This window comes from Equus asinus, chromosome 7, assembly GCF_041296235.1.
Source record: "Equus asinus isolate D_3611 breed Donkey chromosome 7, EquAss-T2T_v2, whole genome shotgun sequence".
Classification (NCBI taxonomy): domain Eukaryota; kingdom Metazoa; phylum Chordata; class Mammalia; order Perissodactyla; family Equidae; genus Equus; species Equus asinus.
The window spans coordinates 99,894,962-99,916,702 of record NC_091796.1 but is presented as its reverse complement, the minus strand read 5'-3'; the positions used below and the strand labels follow the sequence as shown (position 1 = coordinate 99,916,702).

The window sequence follows — 21,741 nt, the reverse complement described above, 5'->3', positions numbered from 1 at the left end:
TTCCAGGCAAAGGGGCCAACAAGGGCAAGTGCCAGGGCTGTTCTGGTAGATTGGGCTCTGTGCCCAAACTCTGGGAAATGGCTTGATCCACCAATAGCAAGGTAAACGTGGTCAGGCCTAGGTGGGTCCTGACCACATTTCTGGAAAATAATTTGGGCTCTCAAATCTCTATTCCCATTGATTTGACCAACCTGACAGTCTGGCTTGAAGCTGTGTCTATGCATTTTGTGGCAAATAGAGCTTACTAAACTCACATCTTGCATTATTAATGTCCATCTGGGTTTCCAGAGATGTTCACCTACTCGTGGATGCACCAGGCTCTAGACTTCCACAGCCTTCCATGGTTTTCTTTGCCTAATCCAGGAGTGCCCACGTGGATCCAATGGATCTGTTAGAGTATGGGAAAAAATGCAAAATCTTATCAATAATTTATCTCCTCCTTTTTAAAATATCTATTTTTATTTGTTTTATTAAGGCAAACAATGCTTCAGGGCAGTTGCACACATATTATTTATAAATAAATGAAGAAATAAGTATCGGAGGTACTATTTGTTCCCTTTACTAGACGCACCAGCCCATTAGGCCGATCTAGAGCCTGCGTGACACACTTAGTGGCGAATCGTCTCTGCCCTCCCTTCAGGAGAACAGCTCCAACATGTCCCAGTTGACCAGACGACCAATACAATTAAATATTCAGACAGGGGATCTAAACAAGGATCTTGGGGTAGGGGGTGCTGATGTTGCATCTGGAAGATGTTCTTTAGACACAAAAATGTTGGGTTTCCCAGAGTTTTTCTGTGTTAGTGAGGCTAACAGGACAATCTTGAAATCCAGGGGACTCAACATTTACTGGGTGTTCACTCTATGCCAGTCCTTCACATATATTTGCTTATTTCACCCTAACGACCACCCTAAGGTTGGAACGATAATGTCCTTATCCAGATGGACACTGAAGGCAAGAGGGTGAAGCAACTTGTCTACAGTGAACTGAGGCTGGCGCTGACTGTCCCCAAATCCCACATTCTTGCCAAAGTCCATGCTGTTCCAGGCAAGCGGCAGGACCATCATTTTTCCAGAGCTCTGCCTACAGGAAAGGGGAGCCCCAGAGACTCAGGTTGGGGTGGTACATGTCTCTCTGTGTGTGTCTGCGTGTGCGCACGTCTGTGTGTGTAAAATGTTCGCCTTCAACCTGCTGAATGGCCACACCCTCCCTGGTGAGCCTGAGGGCTCCAGCCCACCTGAGGAGGGCGCATCTCTCTTAATCCCATCCCACAGCTTGCAGGGTCTGAGCGGAGCCACGGAACGGACGGAGCCTTTCTCTTGCTTCCCTTTAGCCCAGTGAGGCACAGGTGGAGGGTGGAGGGCAGAGAGAGGCCCAGAAAACACGGCGTCGCTGTTTGCTCTGCACAGACCCTCCTCGCAGGAGGCCGTGTTGACCTAGCGATGTTTACTTTGCTTGCCCAATGCGCTTCGAGGTGGAAAGTTGAGTACCAGGCCCCGAAAACCTGGTTAAGTAGAACAGAAATCATTAATTTCTCACTAAATTCCTGGTGGAATTTTGTTTTTCGTTCCCAGCCACTTCACAGAATTAGTTAATTTCTACTTGCCTGCCGTTGAGACAACTGTCACACAGCCCCGAGGGTGAAAGAAAGGGAAATAATATTTATTAAGCCAGGCCTTTCAGGATTGGTATCTCTTGTAACCCTCACTGGAAACTCATGATGACAAGATGATCGTCCCACCCAACAAAGTAAATGAAGCGACTGGCTCCAGGTTCTTAGCGCCTAAAGGCAGATCCCGGATTCGAACTGCTTCTCCATTCCAGCCCTGGAAGCTTTCACAGACATAGGGAAGAGCAAGGTGGAAGGGAGAGAGAGCAGCTCCTGATAAAGTTTGGCATACACTACCCTATAACTAGCCATTCCTCCCAAGAGACATGAAAACATGTTCACACAAAGACTTGCCCATGAACGCTCACAGAGGCTTTACTCCCGCTGGTCAAGATTGGAGACAACCATCAACACCACGGAGACACCCATGAACAGATAAACTAATTGTGGTGCATCCATACAATGGAACTGTGATCAGCGAGAAACACAGCAGAGTGCCGATGTAGCAATGCCTTAGAGGAATGTCAAAAACGTGGTGTTGATCAAAAGAAGCCACACACACACAAAGTACACAGTGTATTCTCCCATTTACATGCCCTTCCAGAAGAGATGAAATTAATCCCTGGAGACGGAAGTCTGAACAGAAGCCGCCTTTGGGGGAAGATCGGGAGATTGACAGAAAGGAACTTCCTGGATGGATGGATTTGTTCTCCCTGTCTCAATCAGAGTGGCAGTTACACGGATGCACGCAAATATAAAAATGCGTTGAGCTGGACATTTAGAATTTTTGGTTTTACCGCATGTAAATAACACCCCAGTAAAAATAAATACATAAAAAGTAAAAGCAGAAGTGGTGATGGCAGGGACGAAGGCGGCAGCCGTGGGAAGTGGAGCCATAGGAGGGTTCAGGAGAGTTTGCATAGAGTGATCCTATTTATTCTGTCAGAGCCTCATCTGCAAAGTGGATATAATACAACCTTCTTTGCAGAGCTGTTGGGAAGATGAGAGTGTGTGTACACAGTGCCTGGCACGCAGGAGCCGAGCAGAGGATGGGTCGCTTTTGCTGGGATTACGCCTTGAGCAGCTGTGGGGGTGGGGAGACGGCAGAGTGAGGGCCTGGGCAGCGGGGCCAAGGAGGGAGGCCCCTGCACTCGCCAGGCTGAGCCCTAGGGAGAACGTTAGGAGGCGACCACGGGGCATAACGCAATCTGCTTGGCTCGGTAGCATTTCGCCGTTAGAGCTCAGCCCTCGCTCTGCGGCCCTCCCGTGAACTGTTCCCCTTTTCCAGCAGGGTAGATAGATGAGGCCAAGGCAGGAAGCAGTGGTGGTGGGAGGGCAAGTGGGAAAACCAGGCTATAGGTCCCGGCTGCGGGGGTCAACCTGCTGCCCAGCCCTCAGTCTTCCCACAGAGGGGGCGGGGCGGGGGGAGGTTCCCTCGGATGATGGCTTCCCCCTCAAATAGACAAAACAACTGTTTATTTCTCCATTTAAGAAGTTGCACGCACCATGCCGATTTTTAGCATTCTAAAGGTTTTCATCCTTTCACCCTGGCAAGACACCCTAACCATCTGATGAGAGAAGCGCTCCATTTCTACCTCCTTCATTCTTTTTAACTCAGTTCATCAAGCATCCTTTGAGCACCTGTGTCACACTCGGCAGCATCAGCGAGATGAAAAAAACACAGCCCTGCCCTCGGGTAGCCTCAGTCTGGTGCTAGAGCTGAGCTTTGGGGTTCTGTGCTCTTGCCTTGCAGTCTCAGGCCCTGCCTGGTTCAAACCTCCCCTCCACCACTCGCCAGCTCCGTGACTCAGGGCTAGTTGCTTGACCTCTTTGAGCCTCAGTTTCCTCATCTGTAAAATGGGGATAACAAAAGCACCCATCTCATGGACTCACTGTGAGGATGAGAAGAGTTATTCTCTCTAAAATGCTTCCAGTGGCGTCTGGCACATGCCACGTGCTCAATGATTGTCAGCTCGCACGATATATGTTTTCAGGGACGTGTGCAAAGTGCTGTGGAAGCATCAAGAAGGGAGCCCTAACCCAGCACGGCCGGGTTGTGGGGGTGGGGAGGTCAGGAAAGCTTATCAGTGAACTTGTCCCTGAGCTGAATGTGGAAGGACACACTGCGTCAGCCCTGTAGAGAGGAAGAGAAGGATGCTTCCCTCCCGGGGCAGAGGACAGCCTGTGCAAAAGCCAGCAGCCCAGGAGTCAAGGCTGCAATCGACAAATAGAGGGGGCGAACGTGACCGCAGTCTTGGGCAGGGATAGGCAAAGCTGTACAGGAAAGGGCCAGATAGTCAATATTTTAGGATTGCAGGCCATATCGTTTCTGTCGCAACTACTCAACTCTGCCACTGTAGCATGAAAGCAGCCGTGGACAATAAACAGATGGGCGTGGCTGTGGTCCAATAAAACGGTATATGTGGACCCCGAAAACGGAATTTCATTTAATTTCCTTGTGTTAAAAAACATTATGTTTCTTTTGATTTTTTTTCCCCAACCATTTAAAAATGTCGAAACCATTTTTAACTTGCTGGCCATATAAAAGAAGGCCGTAGGTTGGATGGGGTTGTGCGCTACAGTTGGTCGACCCCTGGAAAGAGGGATGTGGAGGGGAGGCTGGGATGAGTCCAGAAGAGGGACAGGGGACAGGGCTTCTGATGACCTTGGATGCCATGCTAAGGAGCCAGCTAGAGTGAGGGAGAGTTACAGTCTTGCTGGGTGGACGCAAAGAAAGACCAATGGGAGCTGAAGGCTGTGTTAGTTCCTCGTGGCTCCGTAACGAATTAGCAGAACTTAGTTGCTTCGAACATCACAGATTTATTGCCTTACAGCACTGGCGGTCAGAAATCCGAAATCCAGGCAGAAGCAGGGCTGAATTCCTCCTGAGGCTCCAGCAGGGAAGCCTTTCCTGGCCTTCTCCAGCTTCGACAGGCCGTCTGCATTTCTGGGTCTCTGGCCCCTTCCTCACGTCCCTCCCGACCTCTGCTTCCATCGTCACATGTCCTTCTTTGACTCTGATCCTCCTGCCCCCCCATTAATAAGGAGCCTGTGATTACACTCGCCCCACCTGGAGAATCCAAGTGGCGATGCTGTGGTGGGACCAGCTTGAACCTCATAGTCCATCTGAAGATACTTAACCTTAATCCCACCTGGAAAGACCTTTTGCCAGGCAAGGTGACACATTCACAGGTCCTGGGGATTGGGACGCAGGCATCTCTGGGGACATTATTCTATCTAGCACAAAGTATCGACAAGAGCGTGGCTGAAGTGATGGACCATGAGGCTTAAGCTGCTCACACCACACCATCTCCATTTGTCTACACTGGCAGCGCCATGAGGGCCAAGGACAGGTGGGGAGGGGGCAACCAAGAGGGGGAGCTGTGGCTGAAGCGTCGGCATCAGAGGCCTCAGACCTGACACCAAGGTCCCAGGTGTGGCCATGACTCATATGTGGGGGGACAGGAATGAAGGAGAAGGTCACACTGGAGATGAGTTGAACAGGCAGCAAGGGGCCAGGGGCTCGGAAGGCCATCCACAAGGAAGCTGAGTGGTGCAGAGAAGACCAGGTCAGGCCCACATGCCCTTCTCCTGTGATGCACATGGTGATCCAGGGGCCTGTGGAGGTCAGGGATGTGGCTGGGAGAAGGGGCGACTGTCCAGGGAGGTGGCTACATGGCTGCTGTGGAAGGAGAAGTTTGGAGGCCAGGAGAATCGGACCTTCTCGTGGCGCCCAGGGTCAGGGATGTAGGAGGATGAACAGCCCCCACTGGGGAGGACTTTAGGAGAAGCAAGTTCTCTGGGGAAGCTGGGTCTCAGCTGCCTGACTGGCACTCGGGACGAGGAGGCGCTGTTGGAGGAGAGGATGGGGGCCTGAGCCCCAGAGCTGAGATGGGCTGGAGAGAAGAGGAAAACAGGAAAGATGCCGTGAAATGCCCCTGCTGAAGGAGATTTCCTCATCTGCAGGGCCCCGCCAGCTGGCTGTGGACCTGCCTTTGGAGCCTTTGCTCCCTCCTGTCACAGGAGGATGGGGACGAGCCTGTCTAGGGAGGTGGGAGAGTCCACAGAGAGAACAGAACAGAAGGTCCGGAGATGGGGATCCGGCACAGCGTGCAGGGGGGCCCAGGGGCAGCCCACGCCTTCCTGACACTGAGCCCGAACGTCCACCCTCATCTGCTGCTGCTGCCTCCTGTTTATGTCCCAAACCCACCCCTCCCCTCCGTCCCTCTGCCTTATCCTCCCTCCCTCCCGGGACATCTGAAAGGGCATCTGTGGTGTGAGTTCCCACCAGGGTGTGAGTTCCCACCAAGGTGTGAGTTCCTGGACAGCAGGAACCACATCTTTTCACCTTTGCAAACTCTGAGGCAGTAGGTGATCAATATGTGATGGTTAGTGAGTGAATGAACCAATGAACAGACATATTAATAGATGGGGAAATTAAGGAAGACGATCCCCTCAGCTGACTGTGGACACAAGAGGGAAGGGAAGAGCAGGAGAGGGAAGAGCGGAGGAGGGAGGGATGGCGGCCATAGACTGGCTGCATCGTCAGCCTCCTGGTAACTCTCTGTGCCTCCGTTTCCCCGTCTGTACTAAGGGGAGCAATAATGGTACCCAACACACAGGATTAGAACAGAGCCTGGCCGACAGTGAGTGCTTGAGAAGTAGCAGCTACGATGCCTGCAGGTGCTGAGAGGCCACACATTGGGGTCAGTTTGGGGGTTTGTATTGTAAAATGAAAGCAGCGAGAGGCTCAGTAAAACCAAGCAAACAGATGCTTAAAGTCAGCAACACGGAGACGACAGGGAGAATCGAACCATTGCCACCCAAGGCCTGTGTTCACAAAGGGCGAGTTGGAAGAGGCTGTCGCTCCCTGTTATCTGAGCCACCCACGCAGGGCTCGGACTTCCGACCAGCAAGGCCAAGGTCCTGTGGGGTCCCTCTCTGCCCGGCAGGGGTGAGTCCTGCCCGGTCCCTGGCTCCCTGAACGAGAGGTGCCAGCTTCTGCTCTCTCCTCCCAGACACCATGTCTTGGGGCAGGAGAAAGTGAAGATGGGCCTGGGCCGTGGTGTCATTGCCAGAAAGCCAGTGTGTGCTTCTGAAATGTCAGCAAGGGCTGCCGAAGGAGAAAGGAGACAACTTCAAGGGGCTCCCGTGGCCAAGGTGGGACAAGTTGACCATCCAAAAGGAAATACTCGTTATAGTTCCATGACAGGTGAGTCTCCCAAAGGCGGAAAGTCCATAATGGCCATAACGTCCCATAAATTCAAAACCGTAAAGATTAAAAAAGCGTAGAAACTGTATGTAGAAACCGTTCCTTACAGACTTTAATAAGTGGGAGATGAAGCTACAGATGATGTTTATTCCCTCTATCAGCTGTATGGTCACTTACGAAGCACAGATTTGCCTTCTTTTTCTCCATCCCAGTAAGGATGAGGAGTGGAATTGAGAAGCTGTGAAGAAGCCAGCTAGTTTCAGAAAGAGCAAGAACTGAACCACACACAGGAAGCGGCCCTGGGGGTTGTGTGCAGGAGGGAGGAGCGTCCACTAAGATGTTGCAAGCTGACAGATTCGCAAGACGCCAGAGGGAGGCAAACGGATGATGCAAACTGGGTTCATCCCCTGGACGAGAAGACCTGGGACACCCAACCCGGCCCCCTGCCCCTCACAGGTGCTCAGTAAGATGCTGATTGCACCTGGCCGGGGGCCTTCGGGAAGCAAGATGAGCGCAGCCCCCAGGAGAAGGGACTGGTGGCTTTCTGGGATAAGCGGAAGCTTGAATCTGCAGAGGCGTCCCTGGACAAAGGGCCCTGCTCCCCGAGTCTTCCTCTGGCTCAGCCCCTGAGATCCGTTGGAAAGGTTTCCCAGGCCTTGGACACAGCCCCAAGGATCTTATGGTGGTTGGTACCTACTTAGGGCTCATCTATGTTTGAGGCTGCCCTGAATCTTATGTGCTATCATCTCATTGACTCTTCATAATCCTAGTAGAAGCAGCAGCCTTATCCTCCATCTCACAGATGAGGAAACTCAGGCCCAGAAAGGTTAAGTGGCTAAGATCTCACAAAAAGAGGGTGATGGAGTTAAGGCATGAACCCAAATGCTTAGCTCCCCAGCCCGTGCCTTAACCCTGACCCACACTGCCCCCTGAGGAAGGACCGGGCCTGGAAGGGGCATCCCCTAGAGAGTATGGGGGGATCCAAGAGAGGGGTGCATGTGGTGTGTCTGCGTATGTGTGCATGGGGCAGTCAGAAGGCTGGGGCCCACATCCTCTGAGTGGGTGCAGGGTCAATGGGTGCAGCGCCCCTGAAGTCCATCACTGTCCTGGCTAGTCTGGGCCTCTGGTCCTTGATCTGCTTGGCCGAGAGCCCCTCACACACCCCTCTCCCTCACTCCCTTCCTTCTGCAGAGCCCACACCTCAGCTCTCCTGCTTCTCTCCAGCATGCCCATCTCAAGGCATGGCCCACAGAGGGGTCAGCTCTCCCCCAACTCCCCTCATTCACAACCAGCCCACAGGACCTTCCTATGATGCAAAACTCCCAGGGAATCAGCACAGATTCATCTGCAATCGAGAATTCCAGAAACAATCAAGTGGACAACACGTTCCCCACCAGGGCTGTGGCTCATGGGACACAGTGCCCTTGAGAATGGCTGCCGGAGGCCCCTTCACACCAGGGATTCTGTCCTTGCTCATTTTCCAGATGGTTCCACCCTTTCTTCCCAGGATGTGTGTCCAGAGGAGCTCTCCATAGCATGAAATCCTGGTGGAGTGGGGAGTGAGTGGGTGTGAGGATGGAGAGATCATGATAAGTGAGCACGGAGCCCTTGACTTGAAAGGGGCAGGGCTGCCGAGGAGCAGAGCCCCTCGCTTCCTCCCATTCCCCCTGCTGGGTGTGTTCTCTTCATTTCTCCTCCAAACGCCTCAGTCCCCTGGGGATGTCTCGCTTCCCTTCTGCCCCCAGCCAGGATCTGCGACACACACCTCTCCCCTCGGAGCCCTCAGAGGCCCGCTGAAGGAGGAGGAGGAGGCCTGGCTGCAGCAGGAGGTGTGGCCACCACCACAGGGCCTGGAATTGGAGGTAGAGGGGGCAGGGAGGGAGACCAATGTACAGATAGGGAAACTGAGGCACAGGGAAAGGAAGAAATGCCCAGGAGGTAGGGAGGGCAGGCCTCTCCACCACAGCCTAGCTCTCCAGGCTGTAAATGGAAGCAGAGCCCCAGGGGGAGACGCCCATTCAGCCAGCTCAGGGGAGGCAGCCAGGGCCCTGGTGCCAGACTGTGGAACTGGGGAGTTGGGAAGGATGGGAAAGGGGCGTCCTCCCCTCTCTGAGATCTTCCTGCTCCCGGATGGAGTGTGCGCATTCTTCCCTCACAGGGTTACTGGGAGTACAGAACGAGAGAAGCCTGGAGGAAAGCTCCAGGGAGGCACCCCTCACCCACCCACCAGGAACGACACCAGGGAGACCCACTGGGGGAGGGCACCATCATAAAGGGCTTACTGGGCGCACCCAACCCCGGGCTAGGACCTTACCTTGAGCTGCTACATTTAATCCTCACAGCAGCCCAACAAGGTAGATGCTGTCACCTCCCCCTTTTTACAGATGGGGAGACTGAGGCACAGGGAGCTTAAACAGCTTGCCTGAGGTCTCACAGCCAATGAACCGGGGGGAGCACGGTTCCCTGGGCTGACTCTGTGTGTAGAGGAATCTGCAGGTCCTCCGCCTGGGAGAGGTCCACAGTTGGGACTGCGGGAATGGGAGAGGAACAGAAACGCACTCATCCGCTCATTCCACAGACGTCTCTGGAGGATACACCGTGCACCAAGCAGGCATGGGAGGTGCTTAGTGGGATGTGGTCTGCCTTAGGCTTTTAAAGGGACCACAGTCCAGTGGGGGTCTACTGGCCTCAACCCTGCAGCCCCTTCAACTGCCGCCAGTGCCTGGAAGGGTCCGAAATAGCCCCAGAGCGGGGCCAAACTCCTGGAAAAATTCAACCAGCGTATATGGATGGCATTTGTCTGCCAGGAGCCACATCCGGTGGAAACAGAAACAGGCCTGAGGCTGGCCAGGAATTGAGCCTCCTCCCGCCCAGAGAAACCTGGGGAACAGGGCTGAGCAGAGGGCTGTGCAGGCCAAAATAAAGAACCTACTGGGTGCCACACACTTTACAGAAGTTATTTTGAACGTCCCTGATGACCATGCTAGGAAGTGAGACTTCCAGACCCCTGCCATGCAGATGAAAACACCTCCTGGTTCAGAGAGGTGATGCAGCTTGCCAGAGGCAGCATAGCACTTCTTCATAGATTTACTCTCTGACCCCTGACCTACGGTATAGGGGTTGGGCACAATGCCTGCCTTTGAGATAAGGAGCAGGGCTGGCTGCTGCCCAGGCACAGCACATACAGGCAGCGTGGGCGGGCAGCTCAGTGTCCAGCCAACGGACTTAGTCCCTGTTTGCTCATCGGAGAACTGGTTAATATTCACCAACAGCCTCCCCTGTTGTCGCTCTGGGCCCACTGCTTAAATACGGATGAGGACGCGGTTCTGTAACCTCAGCCTCAGTCACCAGCACTGACCTGGGACAGTGAATCGTAAGTATGCCTTCCACTGGCCAGAGCCTCCACAGAGACCCCCACAACCCTGTGCTGCCCAGGCAGGCTCGGGATGCAGGTGGATGGAGTGGGCCAGGGCTGGGTCTCCCATTGTCATAGGAACAGCAGTCTTAGAGGTCCTTTCCCGCTCCCCAAGCCTGCCCAGGGCCCCCTAATCCATACTGGTAGATAAAGTGCCCTCTGTGAGCATGAGTGGAAGTGGGTGTCTGGCCCTGGAGTCCTGGGGCCCCAGGAAGGAGCACCTTTCAGTCGGCACAGCTCCTGTGTCATTTCTGCAGGTTGTCTCCTGTAGGCTGCACCACCTCCCCTACCGCTTGGGTGAGTATCTTTCTCCCCTTCTACAGATGAGAAGGATGAGGCCCAGGGAGGGCCAGTGAGGACCAGGCTCCTGTAGGGACCAGGTGGTGAAGCCAGGCCCCACCAGGAGCCCAGGTTCAGCCGCTCAATGGGCCTCCAGCCTCTGCAGATGCCCTGAGCAGAACCGCACCCGGCTTCGGCATGGAGGGGTCGCAATGGGCCTCACTGCACACGAGGGGCCTGTGGGAGTCAGGGTGTTGGGAAGCCCAGGGCAGGGCGCTGTCGTCAGGGCTACGTGCTGGCTCCTGAGCCCTGGCTCCAGCCAGGCGGCTTCTCAGCTCCTTGCACTCAGTCGCACACAGAAGCCCCACAGCAACCTTCAGAGGCGGTTACTGTGCATGTTCCCATTTTACAGATGAGGAAACTGGAGACAGAGAGGTTGGGAACTTACCCCAATTTATGCACCAGCCGGGATTCAAACTCAGGCCACCTAGTTCCAGAACCTATGCTCTGCATCCCGTTCCTACCGTCAACATGATTCTCTCCGGTCTCAGGCGCCAGTTGGGGAGTGGAGAGTCCAGGCTGGCCTCCAGGCTTCTCTGATGCGGAGTGACCCTAGATGGTCACTCGACCTCTCTGTCTTCTTTGGCAAAACCTAGAGAACCTTTGCCTTCTCTCCCCTCACCCCATTCCTACCAGCCTTGATCTCCTGAGCATTGGGAGGATATGATTTCTCTGTCGTTGGTTTTTGGAGATGGGGTTTACAAAGATGTGTATACGGTGGCTGAGGCAACTGTATAGTGCTCTGAAAGATCCACAGGAATATCCATGACAACCGATGCTTCCGGAGAGCTGACTGTGTGCCCGGCATTTTATAAAATGGGGGCTGTGGCATCCGTACCTCAGGGCCACTGCCGATGTTAGTGGGGCCATGGAGAGCATGGACTCCAGACCCAGACCACCTGGGTATGTGATGCTGGTCCTGCTGCCTTACTGCTCTGTGACCTTGGGCAGGTGACTGACATCTCCCTGGCCTTTGGTGCTCTCATCTGTAAACCGAGACTTGTCACATGACCTACCTCCGGGGTCCGTGACACCAGGACAATGGGATAAGACAGTAAAGTACCTAGAGTGGAGCTTGGCATGCGGTAAGCACCATGAAAGCCTTTGCACCGTTCTGAGTCTTTCCATGATGGTGATGTAGGACAGTGCTTGGCACAGAGTACGTGTTTCATAAACTGTGGTTGCTCTCCATGGTACTGATCAGTGGCCCAGGGACTCATTGTGTGGCCTGAATTGGGCTTGGTGCCCCTTCTCTCTCTTGCAGAACAATGCCATCCTCCATCACATGGTGCCTCCTCCTGCTGGCAGGCCTGTGCTGCCTGGTCCCCAGCTGCCTAGCTGAGGATCTGCAGGGAGACGCTGTCCAGGAGACGCACGCAACCAAGGATGATAAGGAACAGCCACAGGAGCCAGCCGAACACAAGATTGCCCCGAACCTGGCTGACTTCGCCTTCAGCCTGTACCGCCACGTGGCCCATCAGTCCAACACCACCAACATCTTCTTCTCCCCAGTCAGCATCGCGACCGCCTTCGCGTTGCTCTCCCTGGGAGCCAAGGGCGACACTCACACCCAGATCCTGGAGGGCCTCAGTTTCAACCTCACTGAGCTAGCTGAGGCTCAGATCCACGATGGCTTCCAGCATCTCCTGAACGCCCTCAACCACTCAGACAATCAACTGCAGCTGACCACGGGCAACGGGCTGTTCATCGACGAGAGTGCAAAGCTACTGGATAAGTTTCAGGAAGATGTCAAGAACCTGTACCACTCAGAAGCCTTCTCCATCAACTTCGGGGACACTGAAGAGGCCAAGAAACAGATCAATGATTATGTAGAAAAGGGAACCCAAGGAAAAATTGTGGATTTGGTCAAGGATCTTGACAAAGACACAGTTTTGGCTCTGGTGAATTACATTTTTTTTAAAGGTAAGGTTGCACAACCAACCTGAGCTAGTTCCCATGGAAACAGCCAACAACATTGCCAAACACTCCCTTCTTAAACTTTTTGAGGCAGTGCAGGGTGGAATCTTAGGAGGTGCTATTCAATTTTCCACACACAACCACTAAAAACTTTCCACAAGCAAAGAAGGTTGGGGAATGGTGCTCTCAACAGGCGAATCATTGTCTTCTCTGCAGCCTTTCCAGAGCCATTAGTGTCCTGCAGTGCGTGGAAACTCCCACCTGGGAGGGGGGTACAGTATGCAATGTCTCCTAAGATAGAGACCCAGAAAAGCAAATTTTAGTAGAGGCTATGAAGGGAATAGTCTCATGGGACGCACTTCTGACAACTCTCGTCTAGTGGAAATAGGGACAGCTTGAGAGTCAGAAAGACCCAGGTTCAAATCCTGCCTCTACCACTTCTTAGCTGTTTGACTGTGGGCAAGTCATTTTGCCTCTCGGAGGTTCCAGTTTCCTCTCTGTTACCTGGACATCATAAGACTCTTGGTGGCAGCTTCCTGTGAGGTTTAAACACGTTACAAAGAACACGGGACTCGGCAGTCTCTTAGCAGGTGCTCAGCTAAGCTTGAATGTCAGCCTGCCTCCTCCCTGAGTGTTGAAACTGGCGGGAACCTGTGGGCCCTGGAGGGCATCCTAAGGCACTTTACACACCCATGGGAATAGCCTGGGGTGGGAGGGGACGGTCCAGGCCAGGGGCTGCTTCCTGCACACTCTTGGCTGCTTGCTCTACAGGCAATAGTGCGATGGAGAGGGGCCAGCTGGAGTCAGCACTTCTAGGTCTCAGCTCTGCTGTGGGCTTTTGGGGGGGCTCTCACCCCCTCTCCCGCCTCAGTCTCCATCTCCTGTCCAATCAGAAATTTGGGCCCAGGGCTCCCCGAGGCACCCATCTACTCTGACCTGCTGGGACGGTGACGTTCTCTCCGTGTGGCAGAGGGGAGGTGCCTAGGCATCCGCATTTCACCTGCTGGTCCAGGAACAGGAAGTTAGGGTGAGATCAAGAGTGATTTCCCTGGATGATAAGAACCATCACCTGACAAGGGGCAGGGAGCCCAAGGCAAGCGGGTGCCGAGCACAGCTGGTGCCAATAATTCACATTTAGAATATCCCAAGCCACCAGCAAACAAATAAGCATGAAATACAAGTAAAAACGCTTACTCTACACAGCCAGATGGGCAGCCCTTCCTTTCTATAATATAGACATTCTGGATCCTATTCAAGTCCTCCTTTATCCTCACAAAAGTCCGTCAGTTTTCTGACTGTTCCTGTTAGCCCCGTTTACAGATGGGGAAGCTGAGGCTCAGAGAGAGGTCTCGTCTCGGAGGTTCTCGGCTCCTTCATTCTGCTACCCTATTCTAGACCTTTTCCCACCCTGGCTGATGTCCACCTTCCCTTCTCTCCAGGTACATGGGAGAAGCCCTTCGAGCCTGAGTCGACGACAGAGCAGGACTTCCACGTGGACGAGAAGACCACTGTCAGGGTGCCCATGATGAAGCGCCGGGACTTGTTTGACGTCCAGTACTCTGACGCGCTCTCCAGCTGGGTGCTGCTGTTGGACTACAAGGGCAACGCCACGGCCATCTTCATCCTGCCCGACCAGGGGAAGCTGCAGCACCTGGAGGACACGCTCACCAAGGGGATCCTCGCCAGGTTCTTGGAAAACAGACACTCGAGGTGACTTCCAAACCTTGAGATGCCACAGGAGGTCAGGCCAGTAGGTTGGAAGGGGGGTCCACATCCCATGGCACACAGCCACATCGCGTGACCTTGTGAGTCCAGACAGAACCCAGCGTCCGTTCAGGTAGCACGACTCAGGCTACGGGAGAGGGACGGGCCCACAGCTGAGGAGGTGAACGTCCTGGTCCTGGGGACATTCCCCAGCACTGACACTGCCCCTTCCGGTGCCAGGGCCCAAACTGGTCGAGCAACACCAGCACATGCCGTGGGGGAACCAGGAGGACGGGGTGGGTTCCCTGGCAAAGGGAGCAGTTGCTGTGCAGCAAAGGCTAGAACATCCACGCTGGGCAGGGGGAGCTGCTGAGAGGAGGGAGAGCAAAGGCCCAGAGTGGGGACTGCAGCACATGCTGAGGGTGTTGGGTTCCTCTGATGTTAAATCGGGGTGTTTGGACCGGGTCCTCTGGAGTGAAGTGATACCTGAGGCTGCAGCCCAAACAGTGCAGATCTCTGAATCCATCCAACGCCCAGGCCTCTTGCACTGTTCTATTATGTACATTATGAAACAAAAATGAAAAGGCAAAGAACTATGAGGTTAAAAACATGAATAGACATTTTAGGACCTCTTCCGCCGCCTCCTGTGTTCGGGCACCAGAGGCAGAGTAAACAGAACAAGGTGGGCTGGGTCCAGAACAGGCCAGACAGAGCCTGAGTGCCAGTCAGCCACATGTCAGACCCTCAGGTCGGCACCTTGTCCCCATGGAAAACGAGAGGTGACTCAGGCCCCCAGTCACTCATCACTCACCAAACAGACGTCACTCAGAACCTCAGACCAGGCCCTACGTTCTCCTGGGATTCAGGCCTAGAGAAGGCCCACTCTGGGGTGGCCAAACCCTGCAGAACAGTGTGCAAAGTGCTTCCCAGAGGACACCTGGATCTGCTTGGAGGGCTTCTCAGAGGAGGTGGCATTAGAGAGGCTTTGCAGGACAAGAGGGTCTTGTGATTCTGATGTCCTCTGACACAGGTGTATGGGGGCTAAAAGCAGAATAAACCCAGGCTGGCCTTGCCTCCTCATATGACAGGGGGTAGGGGGCTAAATGGGAGAAAGGCTCAGAAAGGAAGCACTTTCAATGCTCTGAAATAAACCCCTGTGTTATCTAAACTTTTTGACAGATATGCTAATGTAAGTTTGCCAAAACTGTCCATTTCTGGATGCTACGATCTAAAACGCATCCTGCCTGAGCTGGGCATCAACAAGGTCTTCAGCTTGGAGGCAGACCTCTCCGGGATCACTGAGGAAACGTCCCTGACAGTGTCCAAGGTGAGTCTGTGCCTGTGTCCGTGGGGCAGATGTGTGGGGGCCGCAGCTCAGGGTTGGGTCTGAGGAGGCAAACACGCCTGCAGGCGGGGGGCCTCCCAGGAGGTCCGCTACCTCCAGCCAGATTGGACAGGCTCAGAGGGCAGAGCGGAGGAGGCGGCCTCAGTGCTCCTGGTGTCTCAGGGACCTCCTCCAGGCCAGACACCTCGACCTCTGTGCCATCTGTGTGCAGGGCTTTCCCTTCTTGGCCTCGATCGACCCATGTTTACAAAGACAGGCTTAGGCTCAGGGCTTTCCGAGCACTTTGGGCCCCTGAGTCCCGTGACTCTAGGAGATCCTGGAGAGTCACTGAGTCCGAGTGAACCAGGGACTTCGGCTGAGATGCCATTTCTTCAGGAGAATTGCAGGTGATCAGAGACACCAGTGCAGCTCAATGACCGGGCACCAACCGAGTGCCTGGTGTGCAGTGGGTGCTGAGAAGATCCCCGTCCCAGCCTGGGTCCCCAAGGAGCTTGAAATCTGCTACAGAAACAAGAGATGTGCCGGAAACCCCTCTCCCTCCTGAGGGTGAGGCTGTTTGCAGGGAGGCTGAGGACGGTGGCACGGGAGGAGGAGTGAGGGCGCCATGGCGGAGTCAGGCAGCTGCTGGAGGAGGTGAAGGAGGCTCGTAGGCCCCCTGCAGAGAGTGAGGACGAGGATGGGATGCAGGCCAGTGGATGAGAGAGGCCTGAGTGAGCCCACCCGAGAACGCCCTCCTCATCGGGCCTTGCTCCCAGGCCGGGGTGAGGATCCTCCCGACCCTGCTCAGAACAGGCCTCTGTGCCCTCTCCCCTCCAGGCGCTGCACAAGGCCGTGCTGACCATTGACGAGAAAGGCACTGAAGCTGCTGGAGCCACGATTGTGGAAGCCATCCGCACGTTACTACACACAAATGTGGAGTTCAATAGGCCCTTCGTCTTAATCATCTACGATAGAAACACCAAGAGTCCCCTCTTCGTGGGAAAGGTGGTGGATCCCACCCAAAAATAACTACCTCTCTGGTTCAGCCCTCCCCTCCCAGGCCAGGTCCCCACCCGAGACCACATTAAAGAATGGCTGACCTGGCACAAGCTTCAGTGTGACAGGCAAAGCCCTCATCTTCTTGTCTCTGATTCGCTGTTGATGACCGCAGGATGTGTGTGCAACCCAGGACACGGCAATCTTCCCTGTATCTACTGTATTCATATCAACTAGGCATTTACCCCTCCCAGGCCCTGTGCTGGGCCTCAATGAAATGTTGGCTGAAACCCACAGCTTCCTGAAAAGCTCCAGACCTCCCAGTCTTGTCTGGGAATCCCCCAGGAAGAATGACATGGGCTCAGATACCAGCCCAAGTCTCCCACCTCCACCAAGCATCCACTAGGCCCTCCTGCTGAGCCCCCAGCCCTGCTGATTCTCGTGGAACCCCCGCACTGCTCTGTGACAGCCCTCACCCTGCAGGGCAGCCAGTCCCGACCATGAGGCTGCCTCCCTGTTGCTCCCAGAGCCTTCAGCTCACATGGGGACCTTGAGATGCCACATCTCCAGCAGCAAAAGGGAGACACCGGCTCCCCGTCTCATCCCACATTGTTCCCCAAGCCGGGCGTGGACCCCGACAGCACACAGGTCTTTCTGCAAGTGGCTCCGGCTGCTTCTCCCTGGAGCTCTTTCCAGTGTAGCTGGACCGGAAGTACATGCTTCTGTCCTCGGCATTTCATCTCTGCCTCAGGAATCCTCCAGCACACAGCTCTCCTCACCTGGCGTGCATCACCTGCTCCAATTCCCCCAGGACTCTCAGGCCCCCAAGGCACTTGTCCTGTGTGCACTTCTCCTCCCTAATCAGGTGGCCAGGGTGCCCTGCATGGCTCTGGAAAGTCATTCTAACGATTCTTTGGTCGAGAGAGAGGAAGTCTAACAGACCATCGACCGCCTCTGGCCCTGCCCACCCTCCCCTGGCCGAGTCTGATGGGCTCACATTTCAACTTGCCCCAGGACCCTCTCCGTGGTCTTCGGAGGGAAAGCCCAGCTCCTGGGCCACAGCCAGAGACTGTGCTGGGAGCAGCCCTTTCAGGAAGGGCCACCAGGCTCCTTCCCGTCCTCCAACGCCCTGCTGAAGGGCCACAGCTGTCAGGAAGATACTGGACCCCCAGCCTGAGGGAGCCAGCTCCCCGAACTCCCAGGGAACGTGCTGGTCCCATGAGAGAATGGCCCCATCCCACGCAAATCTAGGAATCACCGCCTAAGCCACTCCCTGGGCACGAGTGTGCACCTGAACAACTAGGTTGAGTCCTATGAGATTTATACCTTTTCAGTCAAAATGGCCATATGTGTGCAACTCCACATAACAGTATAATGGTTAAAGATTCCCTTTTTCCAGTGTCTCATGTCCTCTTGAGTTTTCTCTGCCTCAAGACTTCCAATTCCACAAAGTCATTAAGGATACGGACATCATCAGGCACGTTCAATAATCCCAGACCTGAGGGGCTAAAGACCTGGATCGAGTTCAGCCTCTGCCACTCTCCAGCTGTGTGACTTTAGTGACTTGCCATACATCTCTGAGCCTCCATAGCCTCATCGTGGTTACATAATCTACCTTGAGTTGGGAGTTGGTGTGGGATCACTTCAGATAGTTAAAACAGCTTATCGAGGATAGCAGAGCAGGGTGCCAACATGAGGGATGACGGTGATGGCTTTTGCATCCATGAGCTCCCTGTGTAAGCACTCAGAGCATTTTCGCCTTTAATCCTCACAGCAGGGCTGTGAGGTTGCAAGTGGAGGCCCTCTCTCTTATTTGCACATTCTACAGAGGAAGAAACTGAGGCTCCGAGAAGCCAGTTGTCCTGCTCAAGGTCACGGAGCTAGTAAGCGGCAGAGCTGGCTTCCCGGGCTCTCCTTCTTCCTCCAAACCTCAGCACATCACCCATGCTACCTACCACACGGCCCCACTGGACCTTCATGCAGCTAGATTGCTCCTTGAAGGAGGAGGAATGCTGGGAGCCCACAGCGCAGGCAGCGATACTCTGCAAGAAGAGCTTCCCCTGAGTGGCTGGGGCTCTCCCCGCGTGGTTAACAAGCTCAGAGCCCAGAGCAAGTGACTTGTGCAAGCGTTTGTGGTCCCCACGTGGCATTCCCGATAGCCCAGGGCGGGCCAAGGAGGCTGAGCCGAGGGCAGTCACCTGAGATGCCGCCATTGTGCCCGTAAGAATGGCCTGTCGTTACATTAGTCTGGATTCTGGTTGGCAGAGACCCAATTCCAACTAGTACAAAGCCCCCAGAGGGAAATTCAGTGGCCCCTGTGGGAAGCACACAGCTAGGTTCATGGAGAGTTACAGTCTTGCTGGGTGGACACGAAGATAAACCAATGGGAGCTGAAGGCTGTGTTAGTTCCTCATGGCTCCATAATGAATTACTAGAACTTAGTTGCTTCAAACATCACAGATTTATTGCCTTACGGCACTGGCGATCAGAAATCCGAAATCCAGGCGGATGCAGGGCTGAATTCCTCCTGAGGCTCCAGCAGAGAAGCCTTTCCTGGCCTTCTCCAGCTTCGAAAGGCCGTCTGCATTTCTGGGTCTCTGGCCCCTTCCTCACGTCCCTCCCGACCTCTGCTTCCATCGTCACATGTCCTTCTTTGACTCTGATCCTCCTGCCCCCCCATTAATAAGGACCCTGTTATTATTAATTATTGATCATTCGTTCCATCTGGAGAATCCAGGCGGAGATGCTGTGGCGGGACCAGCTTGAACCTCACGGTCCATCTGAAGATGCTTAACCTTAATCCCACCTGGAAAGGCCTTTTGCCAGGCAAGGTGACACATTCACAGGTCCTGGGGATTGGGACGCGGGCATCTCTGGGGACATTATTCTATCTAGCACAAAGTATCGACAAGAGCGTGGCTGAAGTGATGGACCATGAGGCTTAAGCTGCTCACACCACACCATCTCCATTTGTCTACACTGGCAGCGCCATGAGGGCCAAGGACAGGTGGGGAGGGGGCAACGGAGATGGGGAGCTGTGGCTGAAGCGTCGGCATCAGAGGCCTCAGACCTGACACCAAGGTCCCAGGTGTGGCCATGACTCATAGGTGGGGGGACAGGAATGAAGGAGAAGGTCACACTGGAGATGAGTTGAACAGGCAGCAAGGGGCCAGGGGCTCGGAAGGCCATCCACAAGGAAGCTGAGTGGTGCAGAGAAGACCAGGTCGGGCCCACATGCCCTTCTCCTGTGATGCACATGGTGATCCATGGGCCTGTGGAGGTCAGGGATGTGGCTGGGAGAAGGGGGGACTGTCCAGGGAGGTGGCTACATGGCTGCTGTGGAAGGAGAAGTTTGGAGGCCAGGAGAATCGGACCTTCTCGTGGCGCCCAGGGTCAGGGATGTAGGAGGATGAACAGCCCCCACTGGGGAGGACTTTAGGAGAAGCAAGTTCTCTGGGGAAGCTGGGTCTCAGCTGCCTGACTGGCACTCGGGACGAGGAGGCGCTGTTGGAGGAGAGGATGGGGGCCTGAGCCCCAGAGCTGAGATGGGCTGGAGAGAAGAGGAAAACAGGAAAGATGCCGTGAAATGCCCCTGCTGAAGGAGATTTCCTCATCTGCAGGGCCCCGCCAGCTGGCTGTGGACCTGCCTTTGGAGCCTTTGCTCCCTCCTGTCACAGGAGGATGGGGACGAGCCTGTCTAGGGAGGTGGGAGAGTCCACAGAGAGAACAGAACAGAAGGTCCGGAGATGGGGATCCGGCACAGCGTGCAGGGGGGCCCAGGGGCAGCCCACGCCTTCCTGACACTGAGCCCGAACGTCCACCCTCATCTGCTGCTGCTGCCTCCTGTTTATGTCCCAAACCCACCCCTCCCCTCCGTCCCTCTGCCTTATCCTCCCTCCCTCCCGGGACATCTGAAAGGGCATCTGTGGTGTGAGTTCCCACCAGGGTGTGAGTTCCCACCAAGGTGTGAGTTCCTGGACAGCAGGAACCACATCTTTTCACCTTTGCAAACTCTGAGGCAGTAGGTGATCAATATGTGATGGTTAGTGAGTGAATGAACCAATGAACAGACATATTAATAGATGGGGAAATTAAGGAAGACGATCCCCTCAGCTGACTGTGGACACAAGAGGGAAGGGAAGAGCAGGAGAGGGAAGAGCGGAGGAGGGAGGGATGGCGGCCATAGACTGGCTGCATCGTCAGCCTCCTGGTAACTCTCTGTGCCTCCGTTTCCCCGTCTGTACTAAGGGGAGCAATAATGGTACCCAACACACAGGATTAGAACAGAGCCTGGCCGACAGTGAGTGCTTGAGAAGTAGCAGCTACGATGCCTGCAGGTGCTGAGAGGCCACACATTGGGGTCAGTTTGGGGGTTTGTATTGTAAACTGTAAGCAGCGAGAGGCTCAGTAAAACCAAGCAAACAGATGCTTAAAGTCAGCAACACGGAGACGACAGGGAGAATCGAACCATTGCTACCCAAGGCCTGTGTTCACAAAGGGCGAGTTGGAAGAGGCTGTCGCTCCCTGTTATCTGAGCCACCCACGCAGGGCTCGGACTTCCGACCAGCAAGGCCAAGGTCTTGAGGGGTCTCCCTCTGCCTGGCAGGGGCGAGTCCTGCCCGGCCCCTGGCTCCCGGAACCAGCGGTGCCACCTCCTGCTCTCTCCTTCTTCCAGACACCATGTCTTGGGGCAGGAGAAAGTGAAGATGGGCCTGGGCCGTGGTGTCATTGCCAGAAAGCCAGTGTGTGCTTCTGAAATGTCAGCAAGGGCTGCCGAAAGGAGAAAGGAGACAACTTCAAGGGGCTCCCGTGGCCAAAGTGGGACAAGTTGACCATCCAAAAGGAAATACTCGTTATAGTTCCATGACAGGTGAGTCTCCCAAAGGCGGAAAGTCCATAACGGCCATAAGACCCATAAATTAAAAAAGGTAAAGCTTGAAAAAGCGTAGAAACTGTGTGTAGAAACCATTCCTTACATACTTTCCGAAGTGAGAGATGAAGCTATAGATGTCATTGATTCCTTCTATCAGCTGTATTGTCACTTTTATGAAGCACAGATTTGCCTTCTTTTTCTCCATCCCAGAAAGGATGAGGAGTGGAACTGAGAAGCTGTGAAGAAGCCAGCTAGTTTCAGAAAAAGCGAGAACCGAACCACACACAGGAAGCGGCCCTGGGGGTTGTGTGCAGGAGGGAGGAGCGTCCACTAAGATGTTGCAAGCTGGCA

The 21,741-nt window shown here is 54.5% G+C and overlaps 1 protein-coding gene across 2 annotated transcripts; it reads left to right on the top strand.

Annotated features, from left to right (window-relative positions):
* The first annotated feature begins 10,077 nt into the window (after positions 1–10,077).
* LOC139045725 (alpha-1-antiproteinase 2-like) lies at positions 10,078–16,667 on the top strand. 2 transcript variants are annotated; one of them, XM_070514244.1, is made up of 6 exons: positions 10,078–10,195; positions 10,495–10,534; positions 11,841–12,499; positions 13,933–14,203; positions 15,377–15,524; positions 16,359–16,667. In XM_070514244.1, the coding sequence occupies exons 3-6, from the start codon at positions 11,845–11,847 to the stop codon at positions 16,548–16,550; spliced, it is 1,266 nt and encodes a 421-aa protein (XP_070370345.1). In that variant the 5' UTR covers positions 10,078–10,195; positions 10,495–10,534; positions 11,841–11,844; the 3' UTR covers positions 16,551–16,667. The 2 variants fall into 2 exon arrangements, with proteins under 2 accessions (XP_070370345.1, XP_070370346.1); XM_070514245.1 differs by lacking the exon at positions 10,495–10,534 and having other exon boundaries at positions 10,080–10,195.
* Positions 16,668–21,741: the final 5,074 nt, after the last annotated feature.

Coding starts and splice junctions, on each gene's coding strand:
- LOC139045725 (XM_070514244.1), top strand. CDS start 11,845: ATGCCATCCTCCATCACATGGTGCCTCCTCCTGCTGGCAGGCCTGTGC. Junction 12,500..13,932: donor GAATTACATTTTTTTTAAAG/GTAAGGTTGCAC, acceptor CCTTCTCTCCAG/GTACATGGGAGAAGCCCTTC. Junction 15,525..16,358: donor CGTCCCTGACAGTGTCCAAG/GTGAGTCTGTGC, acceptor TCTCCCCTCCAG/GCGCTGCACAAGGCCGTGCT.